The 19,749-nt window shown below is 36.5% G+C and overlaps 1 protein-coding gene across 2 annotated transcripts; it reads right to left on the reverse strand.

The window, feature by feature from the left end:
- Nucleotides 1-6,371: 6,371 nt before the first annotated feature.
- pdcb (phosducin b) lies at nt 6,372-13,785 on the reverse strand. Of its 2 annotated transcripts, none has more exons than XM_051138747.1 (4): nt 13,667-13,785; nt 12,219-12,284; nt 11,107-11,255; nt 6,372-9,684 (listed from the first exon to the last, which is right to left on the reverse strand). In XM_051138747.1, the coding sequence occupies exons 2-4, from the start codon at nt 12,265-12,267 to the stop codon at nt 9,169-9,171; spliced, it is 714 nt and encodes a 237-aa protein (XP_050994704.1). In that variant the 5' UTR covers nt 12,268-12,284; nt 13,667-13,785; the 3' UTR covers nt 6,372-9,168. The 2 variants fall into 2 exon arrangements, with proteins under 2 accessions (XP_050994704.1, XP_050994705.1); XM_051138748.1 differs by having other exon boundaries at nt 13,642-13,704.
- Between the last annotated feature and the right edge of the window lie 5,964 nt (nt 13,786-19,749).

Here is a 19,749-nt window from a genome sequence, read left to right on the forward strand (position 1 = left end):
TCTTTTTTGAGATATTTATGCGTTATAACATTATAATCGTTTAAACGTCTACTAATTTCAAAAGACGTATTAATGAAATACAAAAGAAAATTAATCTTGTAGGTTCTATAAAACGTTTCACCTTCTAGTAATCACAGTCGACTGTGATTGGTCCAGCCTGACCAGCGAAGAGAAAAGTAACGTGACAATTGTGTCTACGTCATGGAAAGGTCTTGTGTACATTTAAACAATGTCTCCGAGTTAATAGTAAAAACAGTAAAAAAAAAAAAAAACCTGGTAAAATCAATAGCGAGGGCAAGCAAGCTGATCTCTAAAATATATTTGATTTTTAATCTATAATCTGAATGATATTTAGCGAAACTGGATTAATGATAAATCCCAGAATATATACAGTGCTGCCTAAAAGTTTGTGAACCCTTTAGAATTTTTTATATATTTCGGCATACATATGACCAAAAATTTAATCAGATTTTGACACAAGTCCTGAAAGCTGACAAAACCAATCAAACAAATTAGATGAAAACATATAGTTCGTCATTTATTTATTGAGAAAAATGGTCCAGTGTTAAATATTTGTGAGTTACAAAAGTATGTATCTCTAGGATTAGCAGTTAATTTTAAGGTGAAATTAGAGTCCATTTGTTCAAATGTGTTATCAATCCATAGGATGACTATCAGGTGCCAGTGTTTGCCTTGTTTTAATTAAAAACGGGAATTTTTCAAAGTCTGATCATGTTGGTGGAAGTGAATCATGGCATGAACAAAGTAGATTTCTAAAAACCTCAAAAAAGAGTTGTCGGAGGAAATTCAAGACCACTTTTACCCTCCTTAGGAGTGGTCGAACAACAAAGATCACTCCAAAGCCAAAGCAAGACTTGTAATAGTCTGCAAGGTTGCAAAGGACATCAGTGTAACTTTTAAGCACATAAAGGCCTTTCTCACATTGGTTTATATTAATGTTCATGAGTCCATCATCAGGAGAACACTGAACAATCATAGTATGAATGGCAGAGTTGCAAAGACAAAGCCACAACTCTCCAAAAAACAAACAAACCTACAAAAAAAAAAAAAAAAAACAAAACACTGCTGTCGGTCTGCAGTTTGCTAAAGATCATGTGGACAAGTCAGAGGGCTACTGGAGAAATGTTCTGTGGATGGATGAGACCAAAATAAACTTTTTGAGTTTAAATGAGAAGTGTTATGTTTGTAAAAAGAAAAACTCCAGCATTAGAAGCTTATTCCATCTGTGAAACATGGTGGTGTTTGTATCATGGTTTGGGCCTGCTTTGCTGCATCTTGGCCAGAATGGCTTGCCATCATTGATGGAACAATAAATTCTGAATTATACCAGCAAATTCTAAAGGAAAAATATCAGGACATCTGTCCGAGATCTGAATCTTAGAAGAAAGTGGGTCATGCAGCAAGACAACGACCACAAGCACACACGTCATTATACCAACAAATGGTTAAAGAAGAACAAGGTTAATGATCTGGTACGCCTGAGTCAAAGTCCAGACCTTAATCCAATTGAAATGTTGTGGAAGGACCTGAAGTAAGCAGTTCAAAAGAGGAAACCCAACAATATCACAAGGTTCAAGTGTTTCTGTACTGAAGAATGGGCTAAAATTCCTACAAGATGTTGTGCAGGACTGATCAGCGGTTACAAAATATGTTACCTGCGGTTATTGCTTCAAAAAGGGGTCACACCAGATACTGAAAGCAAAGATTCACATACTTTTGCAACTCGCAACTGGATCACGTTTCTCAGTATATAAATGACAAGGTATATTTTTTTGATTGTGTGCAAATCTGCTAATGTTTTGTGTTATATCTATGCAAAATGTAGAAAATCCAAAGGGTTCACAAGCTTTCAAGCAGCACTGTACATTCATAAAAACAAAATAAAGCTATGAAGTATGATGTATATCCACCAGGTGGCAGCTCGAACAAAAAAATGAACACAAGAGGGAGCTGTAGTGTCATACGTGCACTGCCGACTCGACAGAGTGAGATGTATTGTTAGACAACAGTTTGACGTGGGCAACCTTTGCCTTACTTTGCCAATTTTTTTGTAAGGTTTGTTATATCTCAGTAGTTAAAATATGCGATAAAATCGACATAAATGTGCTTTTAGTAACTCTCTACACTCTTCGCTGAATTACATTTATATCATCTTTTCTATTCTACATAATATTCTGCACACTGTCCAAGTTTGGATGATTAAAATCTTTAAAATGTTACACTTTTTGATTTATGTATTGATGAAGATAATAAGAATAATGTGTACAGTTATTCATTTTTGTTTGTAATTTTGTTGTTATATAGTTTATTTGCAGTTTTTTTTTATAATTCATATTTATATGCCCTTATGTTAAATGTTAAATGTTAAAAAATTGCTGATAAGAGATAATTGAAAGTTACATGTGTTGGTTTTACTTTTGTCTCATTTCTACTTGGCTCATCTCATCCCATTCTCCCCTACAGCTTTGGCTTTCATTTGATGAGTAGCGTTACCCGCCTTTGCCTTCTCTTTCTTGCTTTTATTCTCTAGCAGTTTTCCATTCCTTAGACCAGTCATAACACATATCAGTGAGACCACAGATGAATAATCAATATGGAATTTTCAAATGGAAACACACACAAAAAAAAAACATATAATAGATGTTAATGCCGTTAGTGGCCCCTCAGGCACTGGATATTATTTACAGTAAGACTGTTTGTGTCTGTATGGAGAGATAGTGTAACCTCGCCTCTCTTTGCTATGCAGCCCTAACCTTGAATCAGCCAAGCAATGCTCTCTTTCACCTCTTCCAAACGTCAATACACTCTACAAAAACAAAGACCCATGGGAACATCTCACACACCTCATTTTTATGTTTTGAAAATGCTGCTTGCTTAGTCTATAGAGCCAATTAATTAATAATAACTGCATAAAGAAGTATTAACGTAAAGTCTTGCTTTTTATGATCCTGTGTTTCACAGCCATTGATGGTTAAACATGAAGTCTAGTTTCCTGTTTTCAGTATCCGAAGGAGGCAATAGTTGACCCTGGGTGAGTACACGTGCTTAATGGAAATGTTTAATGTGTGTGGAATTTTTATTCCGTGAATTTTTTTTACCCCAAATCCTGGTTCCCATAGTGACATATGGGGAAAATAAACTTCATTGCTACTACCTTTGCGTGACAAAGCTACATAAGATGTTGAGTAAGAAGAGGGATGGAAGTTTTCAAGTATGTTTGTGTGTGTGGGTGGTGAATGCAGCTGTAATTTTCACACAAAGCAGAGTTAAAAAGCTTTGTGATCTCATATCCCCTTCATGTCAACCCCCGACCTCACCTCCATCAAACCTATAGCCCCATTTATACACCTGACATCAACATCAATCATGTCTGTCCACCCACTACCTCTCCTGTGTCCAACGTCACTCCCAGAAGGCCTTTGCCACGATTATATTCAGAGCTCAGGAAACCCTTCTATGACAGACTCATTTCGTTTGTCTTTTTGCTTTAATTTTTTTTTTTTGACATTTTTCCTTGTTTGAAACAGTATTATACTCTCTTTTATAATTTATGACACATTTGTTTCTTTGTGGCTCAGTTCTGCAATGTTTTATTTTATTGTGTAGTTATTTGTTTCATTCACATGCATGATTCATGTTGTCAGAGGTTGTTACTGTAGAATTCCTGCGGTTTTGTCTGGGTTAAATTGCTACCTCTCAGGCTACTTAAACAAAGCTTTAAGTTTTTAATTAGACCACAATGATGATAGGAATACTGCTATTTATCATATGTTATGACGATCCATCTATTTTATTATTTTATTTCATTTTGTTTCATTTGATATTGTACCTTGTTTACTATCATCACAGATCTTCTGCATTAAAGTGCACCTATTATGTCCCTTTTTACAAGATGTAATATAAGTCTCATGTGTCCCTATAATGTGTCCGTGAAGTTTCAGCTCAAAGAACCCCACAGATCATTTATTATATTATTTGGTACGTGCCTATTTTGAATGGAAGCAGAAATGCACTGTTTTCATGCATGTCTCTTTAAATGCAAATGAGCTTCTGCTCCCCGCCCTTTTTTCCATAATAGGGCTATGCCTTTACAGTTGGTAGCTCAGATACTCTCTTAAAAAACATCTGTTTGGTTTTGATTATCATGTCTATTGAGCTGAAATCATGCGTTTTAAAGCCATATCAATTTAAATGTCCAAAATATGGTTTTCTGAGCGGCTGTCACACAGTATGCGAATAGTAAACTCTCTTTTATTTCTTATTGCAGTTAAACTGTAAAATACACACAAGTTAATGTTAAATACACAGTTATAAAAACACAGTCCGTTATGTCTGTGAAGTTAAACAACTAGGAAAGAAATCTCAAAAACATGGTGGTGCCATGGGTGGAAACATACAGATTAAAGGAGAAGTCCACTTCCAAAACAAAGATACACATATAATGTACTCACCCCATTGTCATCCAAGATGCTCATGTCTTTCTTTCTTCAGTCGTAATTAAGTTATGTTTTTGAGGAAAACAGTTCAGCATTTTTCTTCATATAATGGACTTCTATGGTGCCCCGATTTTGAACTTCCAAATGCGGCTTCGAACGATCCCAAGTGCGATTGTAAACGATCCCAGCTGAGGAATAAGGGTCTTATCTAGTAAAACGATCTGTTATTTTCATAAACAAAATTCAATTTAAATACTTTTTATTCTCAAACGCTCATCTTGCCTTGCTCTCGTTGAACTATTCTGGCTCAAGACAGTTAGGGTATGTCGAAAAACAGTTGTATTTTCTCCCTCAACTTCAAAAATCATTTTAAAATCATCCTACAATGCTGCAGAAGTACCGACCCAGTCTTTGCAAAGTAAACATGCAAAGAAGATCAAACACCCTTAACAAAAAAGGTAAAACAGTGATATAGGATGATTTTGAAGTTGAGGGAATTTTTTGACATACCCTAACTGTCATGAACCAGAACAAAAACAGAGTGAGACAAGACAAACGTTTGACATTAAAAAGTATATAAATTATATAAATAAAATTATTTTTATGAAAATAACCGATACCCTAGATAAGACCCTTCTTTCCAGCTGGGACCATTTACAATCGCATTTGGGATCGTTTGAAGCCGCATTTAAACTGCATTTTGGAATGGAGTTCAAAATCGGGGCACCATATCAGTCCATTATATGGAGAAAAATGCTGAAATGTTTTCCTCAAAAAACATAATTTCTTAACGACTGAAGAAAGAAAGACATGAACATCTTGGATGACAAGGGGGTGAGTACATCATATGCGAATCTTTGATTTGGAAGTGGATTTCTCGTTTAAGGGGTGGTAATATTATAATAAGTCCCCCCATGTCACTAGGGGAGAGAAATCTTACCAGAGAAAGACTTAGCAAAACAAAGTTATTGTGTTGTTCTTTTTCACATTTTCTGGGTTGGTAGATGCCCCAGGGACCTGATTATAGCACTTAAACATGGAAAAAGTCAGATTTTCATGATATGTCCCCAGGTAAAATGTTAGAAATATTCTTTAGTGTATATAAATGGCTAGTATAAGGTACACTGAAGTGTTATTTATTGAATGTTAATATTTGCAACAGGAATATCAAACTGGCCCTTTAAAATTAACAACAAGTGAACAACAAAACAGATATTTGACTGTGGTCAGAATATCTAAATATGTTTTTATATTTTCAGAACTGTTTCAGCCTTGGCTAACATAATAACAGATTCAAAACTCATAAAAGCATATAACATATTAGGCATGTGTTTTTTAATCATGTGTTCATTTATATAGTGCTTATATTACAGTTTTATGATTATGCTTTTACATCATTAGGTCTTTATGTGGGAGATTTCTCTGCAATGTTCCTTGTGAAAACAGGAGAAAATAAACAGAACTGAACTGTGAACTCAACCACTAACAACTTCGTCACTTTCCAGCAGTGGTCTTTAAATATTTGTTTCAGATCTGTAAACACTGCAGTCTAAATGAAAGTGTATTCATTTAGATATTATTATATTCCATACAAACTGTATGAGATGCTCTATATGTATGTAAGATACTGTGCATATAAGTTACATGTGAGGCCAGTTGCATAAACTTAGCCTAATTAGCAGCTAGCCAAGGGGTACTAAACTAATGAACTAATCTACAGTTTCATGTAACTGAATTAAAACATTATGACCAGTCTTGAAGAAAAAAATTTGATGAGTAACTTGTAAGACTAGTTTAAGTCTTTTATGCAACCAGCCCTTTTTGTATGTATATATATATATATATATATAATCATATATATTAATACTTTACTGGCTTATAATACAGTATCCATAAAGTTTTTAATCTGTTTAATCCATCTGAGCCATGAACCCGTGACAACATGTCTTAGGAATTAAGTCCAGAGGAGGACTTGGCTGTTTGGGCTACTCCTTCACGCATGCAGAGAGGATGGAGGCAAACGTGGTGTCAGGTGCAGATGTTGTCAGAACATGTTCGTGTGAAGCACAGACGACCTCGTCGCACGATATAGCAAGAGCTCGGCTTGAGACACACAAAACGTTACCACAAAATCACCAAACCCTGCAGGCCCTCAGTGGGTGTGCCTGCATGGCTTGGCCCTCAAGAGAAAATATGTAAGTCTTAAATTGGTTTGCATGTCTTTTTCAAATATGGAACAGACGAACAAAAAAAATTGCTTCACGACCCCACATGCTGTTGAATTTGTTCTGAACTATGGTGAGATTAAAAACATAGTTTTGGGTAAGGCAACAATCAGGGCCAAATTATAGGATTCAAGCATACAGTCATATAGCCTGTATTTATCAGTACTGCATGTGCAAATTAAGTAGGTCATTTAAAATATTTAATCTGCAATAATTCATTTTCAAAAAACGCAAACTGTTGGATTAAAGTGAACATATCCTGCATGATGACAAAGGCTCAAGTCGGGGCAGCCCGTATTTTGATCTTGGGTTTAAATCCAGTAATAAGATTCCAGACTAAGATGATCAAAAGATCACAGACTGCTCATAAAAGCATTACAGTATGGGCGTATAGCCACTAATTAAGCTTACCGATGACACAATAGTGCTATACTGAATTATGTTTGTTTGTTGACTCTACACCAGCTATTTCAAGATAACAACAGATTTAAATCCACTCTAACAAGAGGATATAACTGAAAAGCCCTGGCTTCTTTAGTAGCCAGGAACAGTAGCATGTCATTTGCTGGCTTACTTCTTTATAACCCGTGGTTCATCAGGAGTTCATCTTAATCCTGATCATTGCCTTTGCTGTGCAGCTCAACTCAAAGGAAGATTCCCATAAATACATAATTAGAACATGTCAAGTTATGGGGGAAATGACTGGAAAATGTGCAAATGTGCAATAAGTACCTATGCTTTAATATTCAATGAAACTTTTGAACCTGGAGGTCACAGTAAAGTCAGCTGCAGAGACTGTGTTTCAGCAAGTGCCTTCTCGCTTCTCAAACCACATTAAAGGAAGGTGCAAATTCTCTGGAATTTTACTTTATTGCTCCCCTGATTGATTCTGTTTTTCAAATGCTTTCATCAAGGGTGACATGTAATTTGTGTGCAAGTGGAGCATGTGTATAAGTATTTTTAATTAAATCTACAGTACAGGCAGGGGAAATGTTCAATGTTTCCAATGTTTGCATTTATTTACGTATGCCTAAATATACAGTTTACATAAAATCTCCTGGTTTATGCAAAATTCCAGCTAGACCAGTTTACAGTAAGACAGCTTGTGCATGCAAACCAAAAGTAGGTTTAAATTATCCCCACCACAGAATTAAATTTTAAGATACTGCTTATCTTGAACCTCACAAAATTTATGCGCACCGAAAACCATAAAGGTGATCATGCACAGGTTAAATAGTTTGCCCCCAAAAAAGAAAATTTGCTAAAATTTTACTCACCCTCAGGCCATCCAAGATGTAAATGAGTATGTTTCTTCATCAGAACAGATTTGGAGAAATTAGCATGACATCACTTGCTCACCAATGGATGCTCTGCAGTAAATAGGTGCCGTCAACTGATAGAAATACTATGGTAACCAAGTAACACGACTCCAGACCATCAATTAATGCCTTGTGAAGTAAAAAGCTGTCTCTTTGTAATGAGCATCTTATCTTTATAAGTCCTCTATCCATACTGTAATATTGCTTTTTCCAGTGAAAATTCATCTGAATCAGGAGAGAAATATGCACAGATCAAGCACTTTTTATAAGCATAAACTGTCCAAAACAGTTAAAAACAAATATGTCTTATGATTATGATGATGTCTTTTGATTTTGATGTGAATTATGGATTTGTATTCTGGCCAGAAGCAATGGTTTAAAGTTAAAATGCCTTTATGTATTTCTTGCAAACATAGCATTTCACTTCACAAGATGTTTTTTGACAGACTGGAGTATAGTGAATTATTAATTTTTTGATGAACTCTCATTTTGACGTCACCCATTCACAACAGAGGATCCATTAGTGAGCAAGTGATGTAATGCTACATTTCTCCAAATCTGTTTTGATGAAGAAACTACATCTTGGATGGCATGATAGTGCCCACTGAGCAAACGACGTCCAAACGACGTCATTTCAACGTCTTTGTCGGAATATAGACATGATCTGCACGTCGGGTGGACGTCTCATGTTTGTTGGGTGAGTACATTTTCATCCGTTTTTTTATTTTTGGGTGAACTATTTCTTTAAGAAGCAATTCACAGAAGCCATTAGAAAATACAGTGTTATGCTGCTTCTAAAGAAAGATCTTTAAAACTGACCATGGACCATTCTTACTCGCATCATCTTTGGCTACATGCAGTCACATGTACAATATGTGCATAAGTATTCCGAATGACACTGTCTATTTCATATCCTTGCAGTTGTCTATTTGTTTATATGGGAAAACATGATAGTTTAATATCTCATTATTTTTCTTGACTTGATTCCTTTCCTTGTTGTTCTGTAGTTTTCTCTACTGTGCTCAAAGAGATCTTTACCCTGAGCTGATGTGCACACGGATGCATCTCATCATGTTAGCTGGAAGAATAATGTAACTTATTCTCATCATATTCATAAAAACATTCCTTCCATTCATTACATCCATTCTTACTCTCTGCCATCTTTCATCACTCAACATCTGCTTCATCCTCATCAGCTCCAGGGCCGCATTCTTTTTCTGGCAGCAGTCCATACTCATTGAGGAAGGCCTCCACATCGGTAGCAAAGAACTCCTCGCTGAAATGCTGCGTAACAGCCAGGAAGTTCCCCAGAAGCTCTCCTGCCTTGTAGACTAACAAGGCAGGAAGCACGTCATCCGAGAAACGCTCACCAGCTCCAGTGGCGGCCGCGCTAATGCGGCAGAATTTAACGCTGGGATATTCTGTGGCCAGGCAATCCATGCAACTGTTAAGCGCCTCGCACCCCTGCACTCCATCTTTGAAGATGTGCACCACCACCACTGTGAGCCGGTGCTCCTTCTCAATGACCTCCAGAAAGGCCTCGCCACTGTCAAGGTCGTAAACACCCTCAAATTTGGGCCCGAAGCTCAGGCGCTCGTGCATCTCCTGCATGCACTGCTTGCGGTACTTGCGCAGACTTTTCTCATCATCTTCTTTTATCAGCTCGTACTCCTGAGCACTCATCTGGAAAGTGAAAAATAAGGAGGGAAATTCAAAGCTTTTAAGTCCAATTTAAATTTGGAAGTCGATCCATTAAACTAGGGGTCACCATACTTGTTCCATGGAGGGCCGGTGTCCTGCAGAGGTTAGCTCCAACGCACCTGCCTGGAAGTTTCAAGTATGCCTATGCAACATTCTAGACAAGGTTGGAAGAGGGAACATCCGAGCTGAAATGTCCCACTTACAACTTAAAGAGATAGTTCACCCAAAAATGAAAATTAGCCCAGTATTTACTCACCCTCCAGGCATTCTAGGTGTATATGTCTTCCTTCTTTCAGACGAATCCAATCTGTGTTATATTAAAAATTATCCTGGCACTTCCAAGCTTTAGAATGGCATAGGCGGGTGTTTCTCTTCATCAGTCCAAAACAAGTCCAATAAAGTGCATCCATCCATAATAAAAAGTGACCCACACAGCTGCGGGGGGGTGAATAAAGGCCTCCTGTAGTGAACCGATGCTTTTTTGTAAGAAAAGTATCCATATGTAAAACGTAAAAATCACTTTAATCTAGCTTGCGCCAACTGCTCATACACGAAAGTAGCTCTAGGCGGATGACGTAATACGTCAGCATTGCCCATGTGCCGCTCAGACGTGACAAACGTGGACACGTCATGGAGAAAGGTAAACAAGGCACCAGATTTACCGGCGCATGCACACCGCAAACGTCCTATGCCCAAACGCCCATTTTTATTATGGATGGATGCACTTTATTTGACTTGTTTTGGACTGATGAAGAGAAACACCTGCCTATTGCCATGACAGAGCTTAGAAATGCCTGGATAATTTTTCAATATAACTCAGATTGCATTCATCTGAAAGAAGGAAGTCATATATACCTAGGATGCCTGGAGGGTGAGTAAATGATGGGCTAATTTTCATTTTTTGGGTAGACTAACCCTTTAAGTGAGCTCTAGTCAATCACACATCAAGTTAACATATTTCTGTCAATTATGGCAAAAACAGAAGATTTTTTTTTGTCATTTTAAAAAACAGCTGGTGAAAAGCTAAACTTAAAGTATCATTTTATAAACTTAATGTCTAACTTCACATTATGCTTGTTGGAAGCACTGACGTCAAATGACGCATCCTACTGAGGTCGAGGTAGATCGATCTGCCCCAAGTTCACAAATTGGATATCCGACATCAAGTGGTGTTACAGAAGTTATTTCCAATTAGGAGGTGGGAAAAATCCTAATTTTAAATTGTCTGGAATTCAGCACTAGTAAGAGCTTGATTAGCTGGTTCAGGTGTGTTTGATTAGGTTTGGAGTTAAACTCTGAGGGACACCGGCCCTCCAGGACTGAGTCTGGTGACCCCTGCATTAAAAACATGCTTTTCTTCAAAGAACAAATATTTATTTTAAAATTATGGTCAAAAGTGGCAACCTTGCGATTGAATCCACCCACACAAGAGTCCTTGGGTTTGTGGGGGGATGACATCTGTCTCAGCAGCTCTCTCTTGTTGGGAGGCAGAGCCTCCTGGTCCGTGCTCTCCAGTTTAAATTTACGCCAGTCATTGATGACACCCTTTGGTCCTAGAGATGGTTGGAGAAGAAAATACCATAAGTGAGATTATAATAAGTAATAATGTGTTGTTTCAAGTTCGAGCTTTACTTAAAATGATAAATTTAGTTGACTTTTAGTTAAAGCTGCAGTCCGTAACTTTTGTTGCTCTAGCGGAACTGCATGCGTCTTGCCGAAGAACACTATAGCCAGAGCTACTCCTCTCTGTTTATGTCTATGACAAATCACGCAGGTATTGGGCTATTCCGCAGCGGTTCCTACCAGAACTAGTCTAAAATAGTCTGAATATAAAAACTTTTTATAGGTGTACTGTATTGATTCAGGATAAGCCAAAAGCATGGTTTGGAAAATGGAGTCATGATGAACTCACTTATTATATAATTGTAAACTGCAGCTTTAAGTTGAACATTTCAACAAATTTAATCTCAACAAATTTGAGTTAGTATAACTAATTGCAACAAGCCAACCATAAATTACAAGACAAGCTATAGTCTACTCCAGTCAATTCACTTTCAGTGAAGGATGGTATCAGTTCAGTCCAGGTCAGACATATTTTATAGGAATTTATTTTATCTCTAATTTAACTAATATGGGGGGAAATAAGCAAATGTCCACACACTGAGGTTGTATCTTCAAACTTTTGTTTAACTTCTCCACAAGAACACCATGTTTTTTACAATGGGAAGCTGGCAACTATAATGTCAGGATTCCCTCTCAGACAAACTCCTTTGACCTAAAATATTTTCTCGAAGTTCCACCAGAGTTTTAAAGTTAAGTAAATTTCAATCATCCAAAACATGGTTCTCTAATGTTGGTAAACGGCCATATGACATGCAAGTAATTAATTTTATGATTTAATTAAGCAATTCGCAAACTCCAGTTTGGGAAACCCTTTCTGTCCTCATTCTGAAAGCTCTTAATACATTAGATCACCTTCATTTTACAGTCTCACAAACAATAAGAGCCATACTGACCTGTGTGAGTGACAGCTACTGGTTCCTCATCTACGATTCTGTCAGACATTTTTATTTGTTGATTATCTGTGGAAAAAAGTGAAATCTTCATGTCAAAATTCTCTTAATGGTTTGAACAACGGTAACAAAAGCTGTATGTCTCTAAACAACTATTCTTGACCAACCCTTTTTTTTTTAATTTGTTTCATTACTTTTGCAGGAAGTCAAGATACACTTAATCTTCATTTAATTCGAAGGTATAGCAACAAAACTGCACTGAAATGTTGGCACGCCAACAGTATATCTGTCGCTGGCTGAACCCGATCACTCTTTCTTGGAAGATATTAGGTTTATCAAGAGTAAGAAGATCAGATTACCACTTGATCCAATTTGTTTGCACAAGTGGGTGTCGTCGATATGATGTCACGGAGTGACAAACTGTCTTAGAATAATTTATAAAATGCATCAGTTCCCAGTTCAACCCATTCACTTGAAATCATCTTAATGCAGTTTAACTGTTCTTTAATTCATTTTGCCCCGCTAGCCTCTGACCTCACAGCACCTCCAGCATCTGTACCTTTCACTACTCTCAGTAAATCACTGATCGCTAATTGAGATTACAGCTATGATGCAATTCCTCAGCTCAGATGGCAACCGCTAGAATCCCGTGACAGCTTTGAAGATTGTTTCAGTTTTCTTGGTTATGTCTTTTGTTAAACTTTGATGCTTGGTTTGAGCACACAGATAAATGTAGTATTCAATTTCAGTTTGATTTCTGGAAAGTAGTGATTTAAGATTTGCATCTTTCCTAAAACAACAACAACAGTGTTTTCATATTTAAGCACTGGATTTGGTCATGTTTTTAGCCCCTTTGATTCTTTTTTCTTTTATCCAAGTCTTTTTGAATGTTTTTTATTCAGTCTGAGTCAATCTGAATCTTGAAGTCTTGTTGAATCATGCAAAATGATAAACATTGCATCGACGTTTGCATAGTTTGCCAAGATAAATATACCGTAGACAACACTACTGCTATCTACATGTATCTGAACAACCCACTTAAAATGTCAGCTCCAAGGTTTCATTGATTCATAGAAAAGGAATTATGCTGTAACTTTAGCATGAAAATCAAATCAAAGTAGGCTTTGTTTCACGCAATCCATTCGGCTGTAACATCACAGCTAATTAAAAGTATGCCCAGGCCTATGATTACAAAGGCTTTAGTTAAATAACACTGCGACTTACTTAAAGCTGCAAAACAGAACAAACAGGAAAATGTGCACTTAATCATGAAGATGAATAGACTATAAGCTTTAATTAAATAACACTGTGACGCACTTAAAGCTGTAAAACAGAACAAACTGGAAAAGATGCATCTAAGCATGAAGCTGACTAGACATTAAAATAATATGTAACTGCATAAATAAATCAGTTTTATACAACCTACCAAATCAAAATAGTTGCCTGCTCACCTTGTTTTTTACCGTCCGAATGCGTCCTGTTAGTGAGCGGTTATATGGTCACTATCACCATTAGCTTGTCCTTCATTCTTTTTTGAGTGTGCATGGGGAGGGCACAAAGAAGCTTTCTTAAGTCACAATACGTTGGACAACTCTGTGCTCCTATGCAGAAATAGCACAGGGCACTTAAGAGGATTTAAGGGCAGTAATTAGATGCTGTTTCAAACACAACCAAAGACAAAGGTACCATAGCTGAGAGAGGACAGTGATATACAGTACTGTGCAAAAGTTTTAGGCCACTAGTATTTTCACCAGCTAAAAAATGGTTTAATGTAAGTTATTTCTATCTTTTGCTGTAGTGTGTCAGTAAAAAATATCGGTTTACATTTCCAAACATTCTGTTTGCCATTAATTGTAATAATCTAGTGAGATTTTTGTTTGCACAAAGAGTCTGACAACAGCAAGTGCTCCACACTGAGATCTAATCTCATCATCACCCAGTCTTCCTGGAATGACATGAAGACACAGAACAAACTGAAACAGAGTAAATCCAGAAGAACTGTGGCAACGTCTCCAAGATGCTTCAAGATAATTGATAAAGAAAATCTATTTATGACAGCATCCTCATTTTACAGCATTTTTACACAAGTGCCTAAAACTTTTAACTGCTGCAGCTTTGCAGGTAGGTTTCTTGAAGCATCCTGGAGACTTTGTCACAGTTCTTCTGGATTTAGTCTGTCTGAGTTTGTTCTGTTTCTTCATGTCATTTCAGACAGACTGGATGATGATGAGATCAGATCTCTGTGCAGAGCACTTGCTGTTGACAGACTCCTTGTGCAAACAAAAATCTCACTGGATTATCACGATTAATGGCAAAATGAATGTTTGGACATGTAATCTGATATTTCCTACTGACACTACAGCAAAAGACCGACTTTAACTGACTTTAAACCATTTTTTAGCTGATGAAAATACTAGTGGCCTAAGACTTTTGCACAGTACTGTATAAGATATTAAGAACAACGCAGGAAAGACAGGGGATAAAAGCTGAAAATGTATGCTAACATTGAAGAAAAAGGTTTTGGTTTGGTACACGCTACATCAGATCTCTTGCTGGCAGTCATTTATGTGCAGAGATTAAGCAGTGTTTAACAGGCTAACAGTAAACATAATTTTAGACTACAATATTTTGGGTATGGCTAATGGATTAAGCATTTTGGATACTTTTAATGGGACAATTTACCCAAAAATTACTCAACCTGTAAGACCTTTGTTCATCTTCGGAACACAAATTAAGATATTTTTGATGAAATCCGAGAGCTTTCTGACCCTGTACGGACAGCAATGCAACTGAAACATTCCCAGGCCCAAAAACATAGTAAGGACATTGTTAAAATAGTCCACGCGACATCAGGAATTGTCAAGACGTGAGTTGTTATTTTTTTCTTTGTGCACAAAAAGTATTCTTGTAGCTTCATAAAATTATGATTGAACCACTGATGTCACATGGACTATTTAAACAATGTCTTTATTACCTTTCTAGGCCTTGAACGTGTCAGTTGTGTTTGCTCTCTATATAAGCAGGGCCAGAAAGCTATCAGATTTCATCAAAAATATCTTAAATATGTGTTCCGAAGATGAACAAAGGTCTTACGGGTTTGGAACAACTTGAAAGTGAGTAATAAATGACAGAATTTCCATTTTTGGGTGAACTAACTAATGTTCAGACTGTGAGTCAGAGTGTAACTCAGCAATTGATAAAAAGAATATCACTTGCATCTGATGGATGCCATCACAGAAATAAATTAAAATTTTAAAACACATTAAAGTAGTAAATGAATATTTCACAATATTATTGTTTTTACTGTATTTTGAGCAATGAATGTAGCCTTGGTGAACAAAAGAGACTTCTTTTAAAAATACTTTAAAACCTTACCGATCTCTAAACTTTTGAATGGTATATTACATCTGTACGCATATATTAGTTTTTATTGAAATATGCATTGTAGTTACTAAGGAGGGGTGGATAGATAAATTAAGAGAAATCTGGGTAAGAGAAAGAGAGACAGAGAAAGAGGAAGAATGAGAGCGATGAGATAAAGCAGCGCTGACCGTTCTGGCTCAGTGGATGTAAATGTACAGATGGTACATAAGTAGGATTGACCTCATTAGAGTGAAAACACTCATCTTTTCAGCCTAACTATTCCTCGCTGTATCCTTCCTGTGTATATCCGATTGACATCACAAACACAAACAAAAATGATTTACTTAAATTAACCCAGTCACTAAAATGACACATCATTTTACTGTCCTCGAACACAGAAAAAAATTGTGCTGAAGCATTATTTTGAAAAATGACAAGTCATGAATTTACATGTTGGAAGTGGAAGTTGTGGTTAGTTTTTTTAATGATGGTATGACATGACATAGCCTGATAACTCCATACTTTGCATGACTCATGGGTTTTATAACTTCTTCAATTTTATTTAACCACACTAATGGAACTACAGTTTCATTTTCCTTTCCTTTTCTTATTAATGTAATTGCTCTGAATGTCATACTATGAATAACCATGTGAGTCAACAGAGCAACTATGATTCTGTTTTAAAATGGGGCATTTAAATAGCGATAGTATGTATCTATATAGATCCATGCATGCTTCTTGTCTTTCTATATATGCCTTTTGTAAGTAACATTACTGTTGATCAAAGCGTGGTTTGACAAACCTGAGGTGTGGGAGGTGAACTGAAGTTATTACTCATGTGAGGTAAAAACGGCTTTTTTTTTTTTTTCCTGCTCATGGATACACACCCATAGCAGGATCTCAGCAGGTGAGTGTGCGGATTGTCATTGTAACTGGGTGTGGTGCAAATGTAGGTAAACCCCATTAGGATTCCTATCAGGGATTGCCATGGCACCATCATAACAACAGGGAGTTGTGAACACAGGTTTTAGGTGATACCTGCATTATTTTGGACAGCTATTCTTGACTTTTGAATTGCTTTTAGAAAAACCAAAACCAAAACAAAACTTTGCTATAGAGTTTTTTCTTTGCACAGCATGAAGGTTAGCACACTTTTGAGTCATAACATTCCCAATATAAAAATCACCTCTGGCAATTCCTTGGTTTAACAGATCAAAGGAATATTTAGAGTTAAAGGAGAAGTCCACTTCCAGAACAACAACTTACAGATGATGTACTCACCCCCTTGTCATCCAAGATGTTTGTGTCTTTCTTTCTTCGTTGTAAAGTCGTAAAGAAATTGTGTTTTTTGAGGAAAACATTTCAGGATTTTTCTCCATATAATGGACTGGTATGGTGCCCTGAATTTGAACTTCCAAAATGCAGTTTAAATGCGGTTTCAAACGATCCCAAATGCGGTTGAATGGTCTTATCTTATTTTTATAAAAATAATACAATTTATATACTTTTTTTTGCTTCATGACAGTTCAGGTATGTTGAAAAACTTCCAACTCAAGTTCTCCCTCAACTTCAAATTCGTCCCATATCGCTGTTTTACCTTTTTTGTTAAGGGTGTTTGATCTTCTTTGCATGTTCACTGTTCACACGATGTAGGATGAACTTGAAATGATTTTTGAAGTTGAGGGAGAAAATGCGATCAGAGTTTTTCGACATATCCTAACTGTCTTGAGCCAGAGTTCAGGGAGAGCAAGACAAGACAAGCGTTTGAGATTAAAAAGTATTTAAATTGTATTTTTTCAATGAAAATAACCGATTGTTTTGCTAGATAAGATCTTTCTCTTTTGGCTGGGATAGTTTCTGCATTTGGAATTGTGTGAAGCCTCATTTAAACTGCATTTTGGAAGTTCAAACTAGGGGCACCATATCAGTCCATTATATGGAGAAAAATGCTGAAATGTTTTTCTCAAAAAAACACAATTTCTTTGCGACTGAAGAAAGAAACACATAAAAATCTTGGATGACAAGAGGGTGAGTACATTATGTGTAAATTGTTGTCTGAAAGTGGACTTCTCCTTTAAGGAATATACAAATTACATTTAATTGACAGCATGTTGATTATATATATAGTACATACCGTCCCATGTTAATTTTTCTGTTTTTGAAAGAACTATCCCTTTAAAAATGATTAAGTATGTGCTCTCTTTTGAAACAACAGGATAGGAAACACTCCCACAGCCTTTCTACACGTATCTACATGCAAACTAAAGCCAGTATGTGTTTCAAAATATACACTTGCTTCCCAGCTATTATGATTCTTTTTATGAAAACCAGTGACTCAGAGTGTGATGACCACTGTGGAGTTTCTATTTTTTACCTTTCATTTGAATGAAGCTGGATCACAATGACCCACAAAAGATTTGGTTACACATCTCTGTCCCATCATATGCCCACGTGTCCATTTAAGGTTAATAGAAAGTATCTGAAAGTCTCAGACTGCTTTAAAGTGTCCAGAATTTCTCGCTGGCTTTTCACTTCCACTGGTCAGACTGAGATAACATTCATTTATGCATGCTTTTATGACTATATGCATAAGGCTGACCCATTCTGGCTGAAATCAGTTTTACAAATCTTGTACAGGAAATTATGTGCGCAAACTCACCATCTCTCTATTAGTTTCCCATTACTCATAGACAAGCACACAAAACCCATGAATGAGGGGAAAAACAACCTTGAAAAGGTCAGAAGTGTAAAAGGGGCTTTGTAGAGCACAGAATGGGGGTGCAGAAAGGGGAGAGATTACAGCTCTGTTGATTAGAAAGTGTTGTGTTGTATTTTATTTATTTTAAATTTAATTCCTGTGTTGTCATTGTAGAAATGACATTGGTATTAATTAAACCTTCATTGATTAGGCCTTTAATTTTATGTTTATTCATTTTATGCAACTTTCAGTATATTATATCTTTATGGGTTGGATATCTATAATTTTATTATTTAAAATGTATTGACATATATTATTTATTTACCTATTATTTCATCTTTATCAAATAATTTATGTTTCATTTATTTAAGCTTAAGTTTTCTTAAGCTTATTCAAAATAAAAAAAGAGCTTTTACCTTCACTACTATATAATCAGCCACCATTGTGTGCCTGATCACAACCATACAACAGTGTAAGTTCACGCTAAAACTATGTGGGGATGTGCACGTGCATGTATTGTGCAATCCAGCCTCCTGGTAGGGCTGTGCTCACGCAAGGGAAGTGATATGGCTCTCTCTTTCCGCTTCTCATTCATTCATTTTCATAGATTACTCATGCTCATTCATAAGCTTTCAATGTTTTTTTTGGTCTGTTGCCCCCTTTCTCCCACAGCGAGAAGAACGATGACTCATGTAGGTTCTCCTCACAGCCACCAGGTGACAGTACACGCACAGTAACCACTTCCTGTTTGCTCCTAAACATAAGAGCATAAATAATGACACCGTAAGTAGTCATTTTTTAGTTGTTTGTGACTTAATGTATACTTATCAGGGCAGCTTGGGGTTAAAGAAATTGTTCATCCAAAAGAATAATACTGTCATTATGTACTCACCTTCATGTAGCTCCGAACATGTACTACTACACAAAACAAGAGTTTAGCGAGTTTGTAAAATATGTTTATCGCTGTAGAAGCCTAAATTTAAGTCGTTATTACTGAAACTTGACGTCCGCTTGACATCTAGCTCTAGCTCTCCTGAGTTCATCGAAGAAGTTTGACCTGATTTGTGAAGTTGGATTCTTTAAATGAATCGTTTGATCCAGTTCACAAAACAATTCGGAATGATTCGTTCATGAATCAGACGGATGAAGACGCGTATGTTGACATGCGCCATTGCGCAGTTATAACTGAGCGCCATTTTCAATCTACATTCTCCATCCCTCAGAGCAATTCGACATGACAACGCACAATTGAAATCGGAAATTTGAAGAATTGAATTCATGTCGTTTTTTATGGAAGCCTGTTTCCGCCACTGAATTGTGAGATATAAACTAGCAATTGCAAAAAATAAAGTCAGAACTGCAATAGCTTTTTTTTCGCAACTGACTTTTTTCTCACAATTCTGAGTTTATAATTCACGGTTCTGCCTTTTTTAAGATGTGAACTCAAAACGTGAGAGGTAAACTCCAATTCTA

The sequence above is a fragment of the Labeo rohita genome, chromosome 20 (genome assembly GCF_022985175.1).
Source record: "Labeo rohita strain BAU-BD-2019 chromosome 20, IGBB_LRoh.1.0, whole genome shotgun sequence".
Lineage (NCBI taxonomy): Eukaryota > Metazoa > Chordata > Actinopteri > Cypriniformes > Cyprinidae > Labeo > Labeo rohita.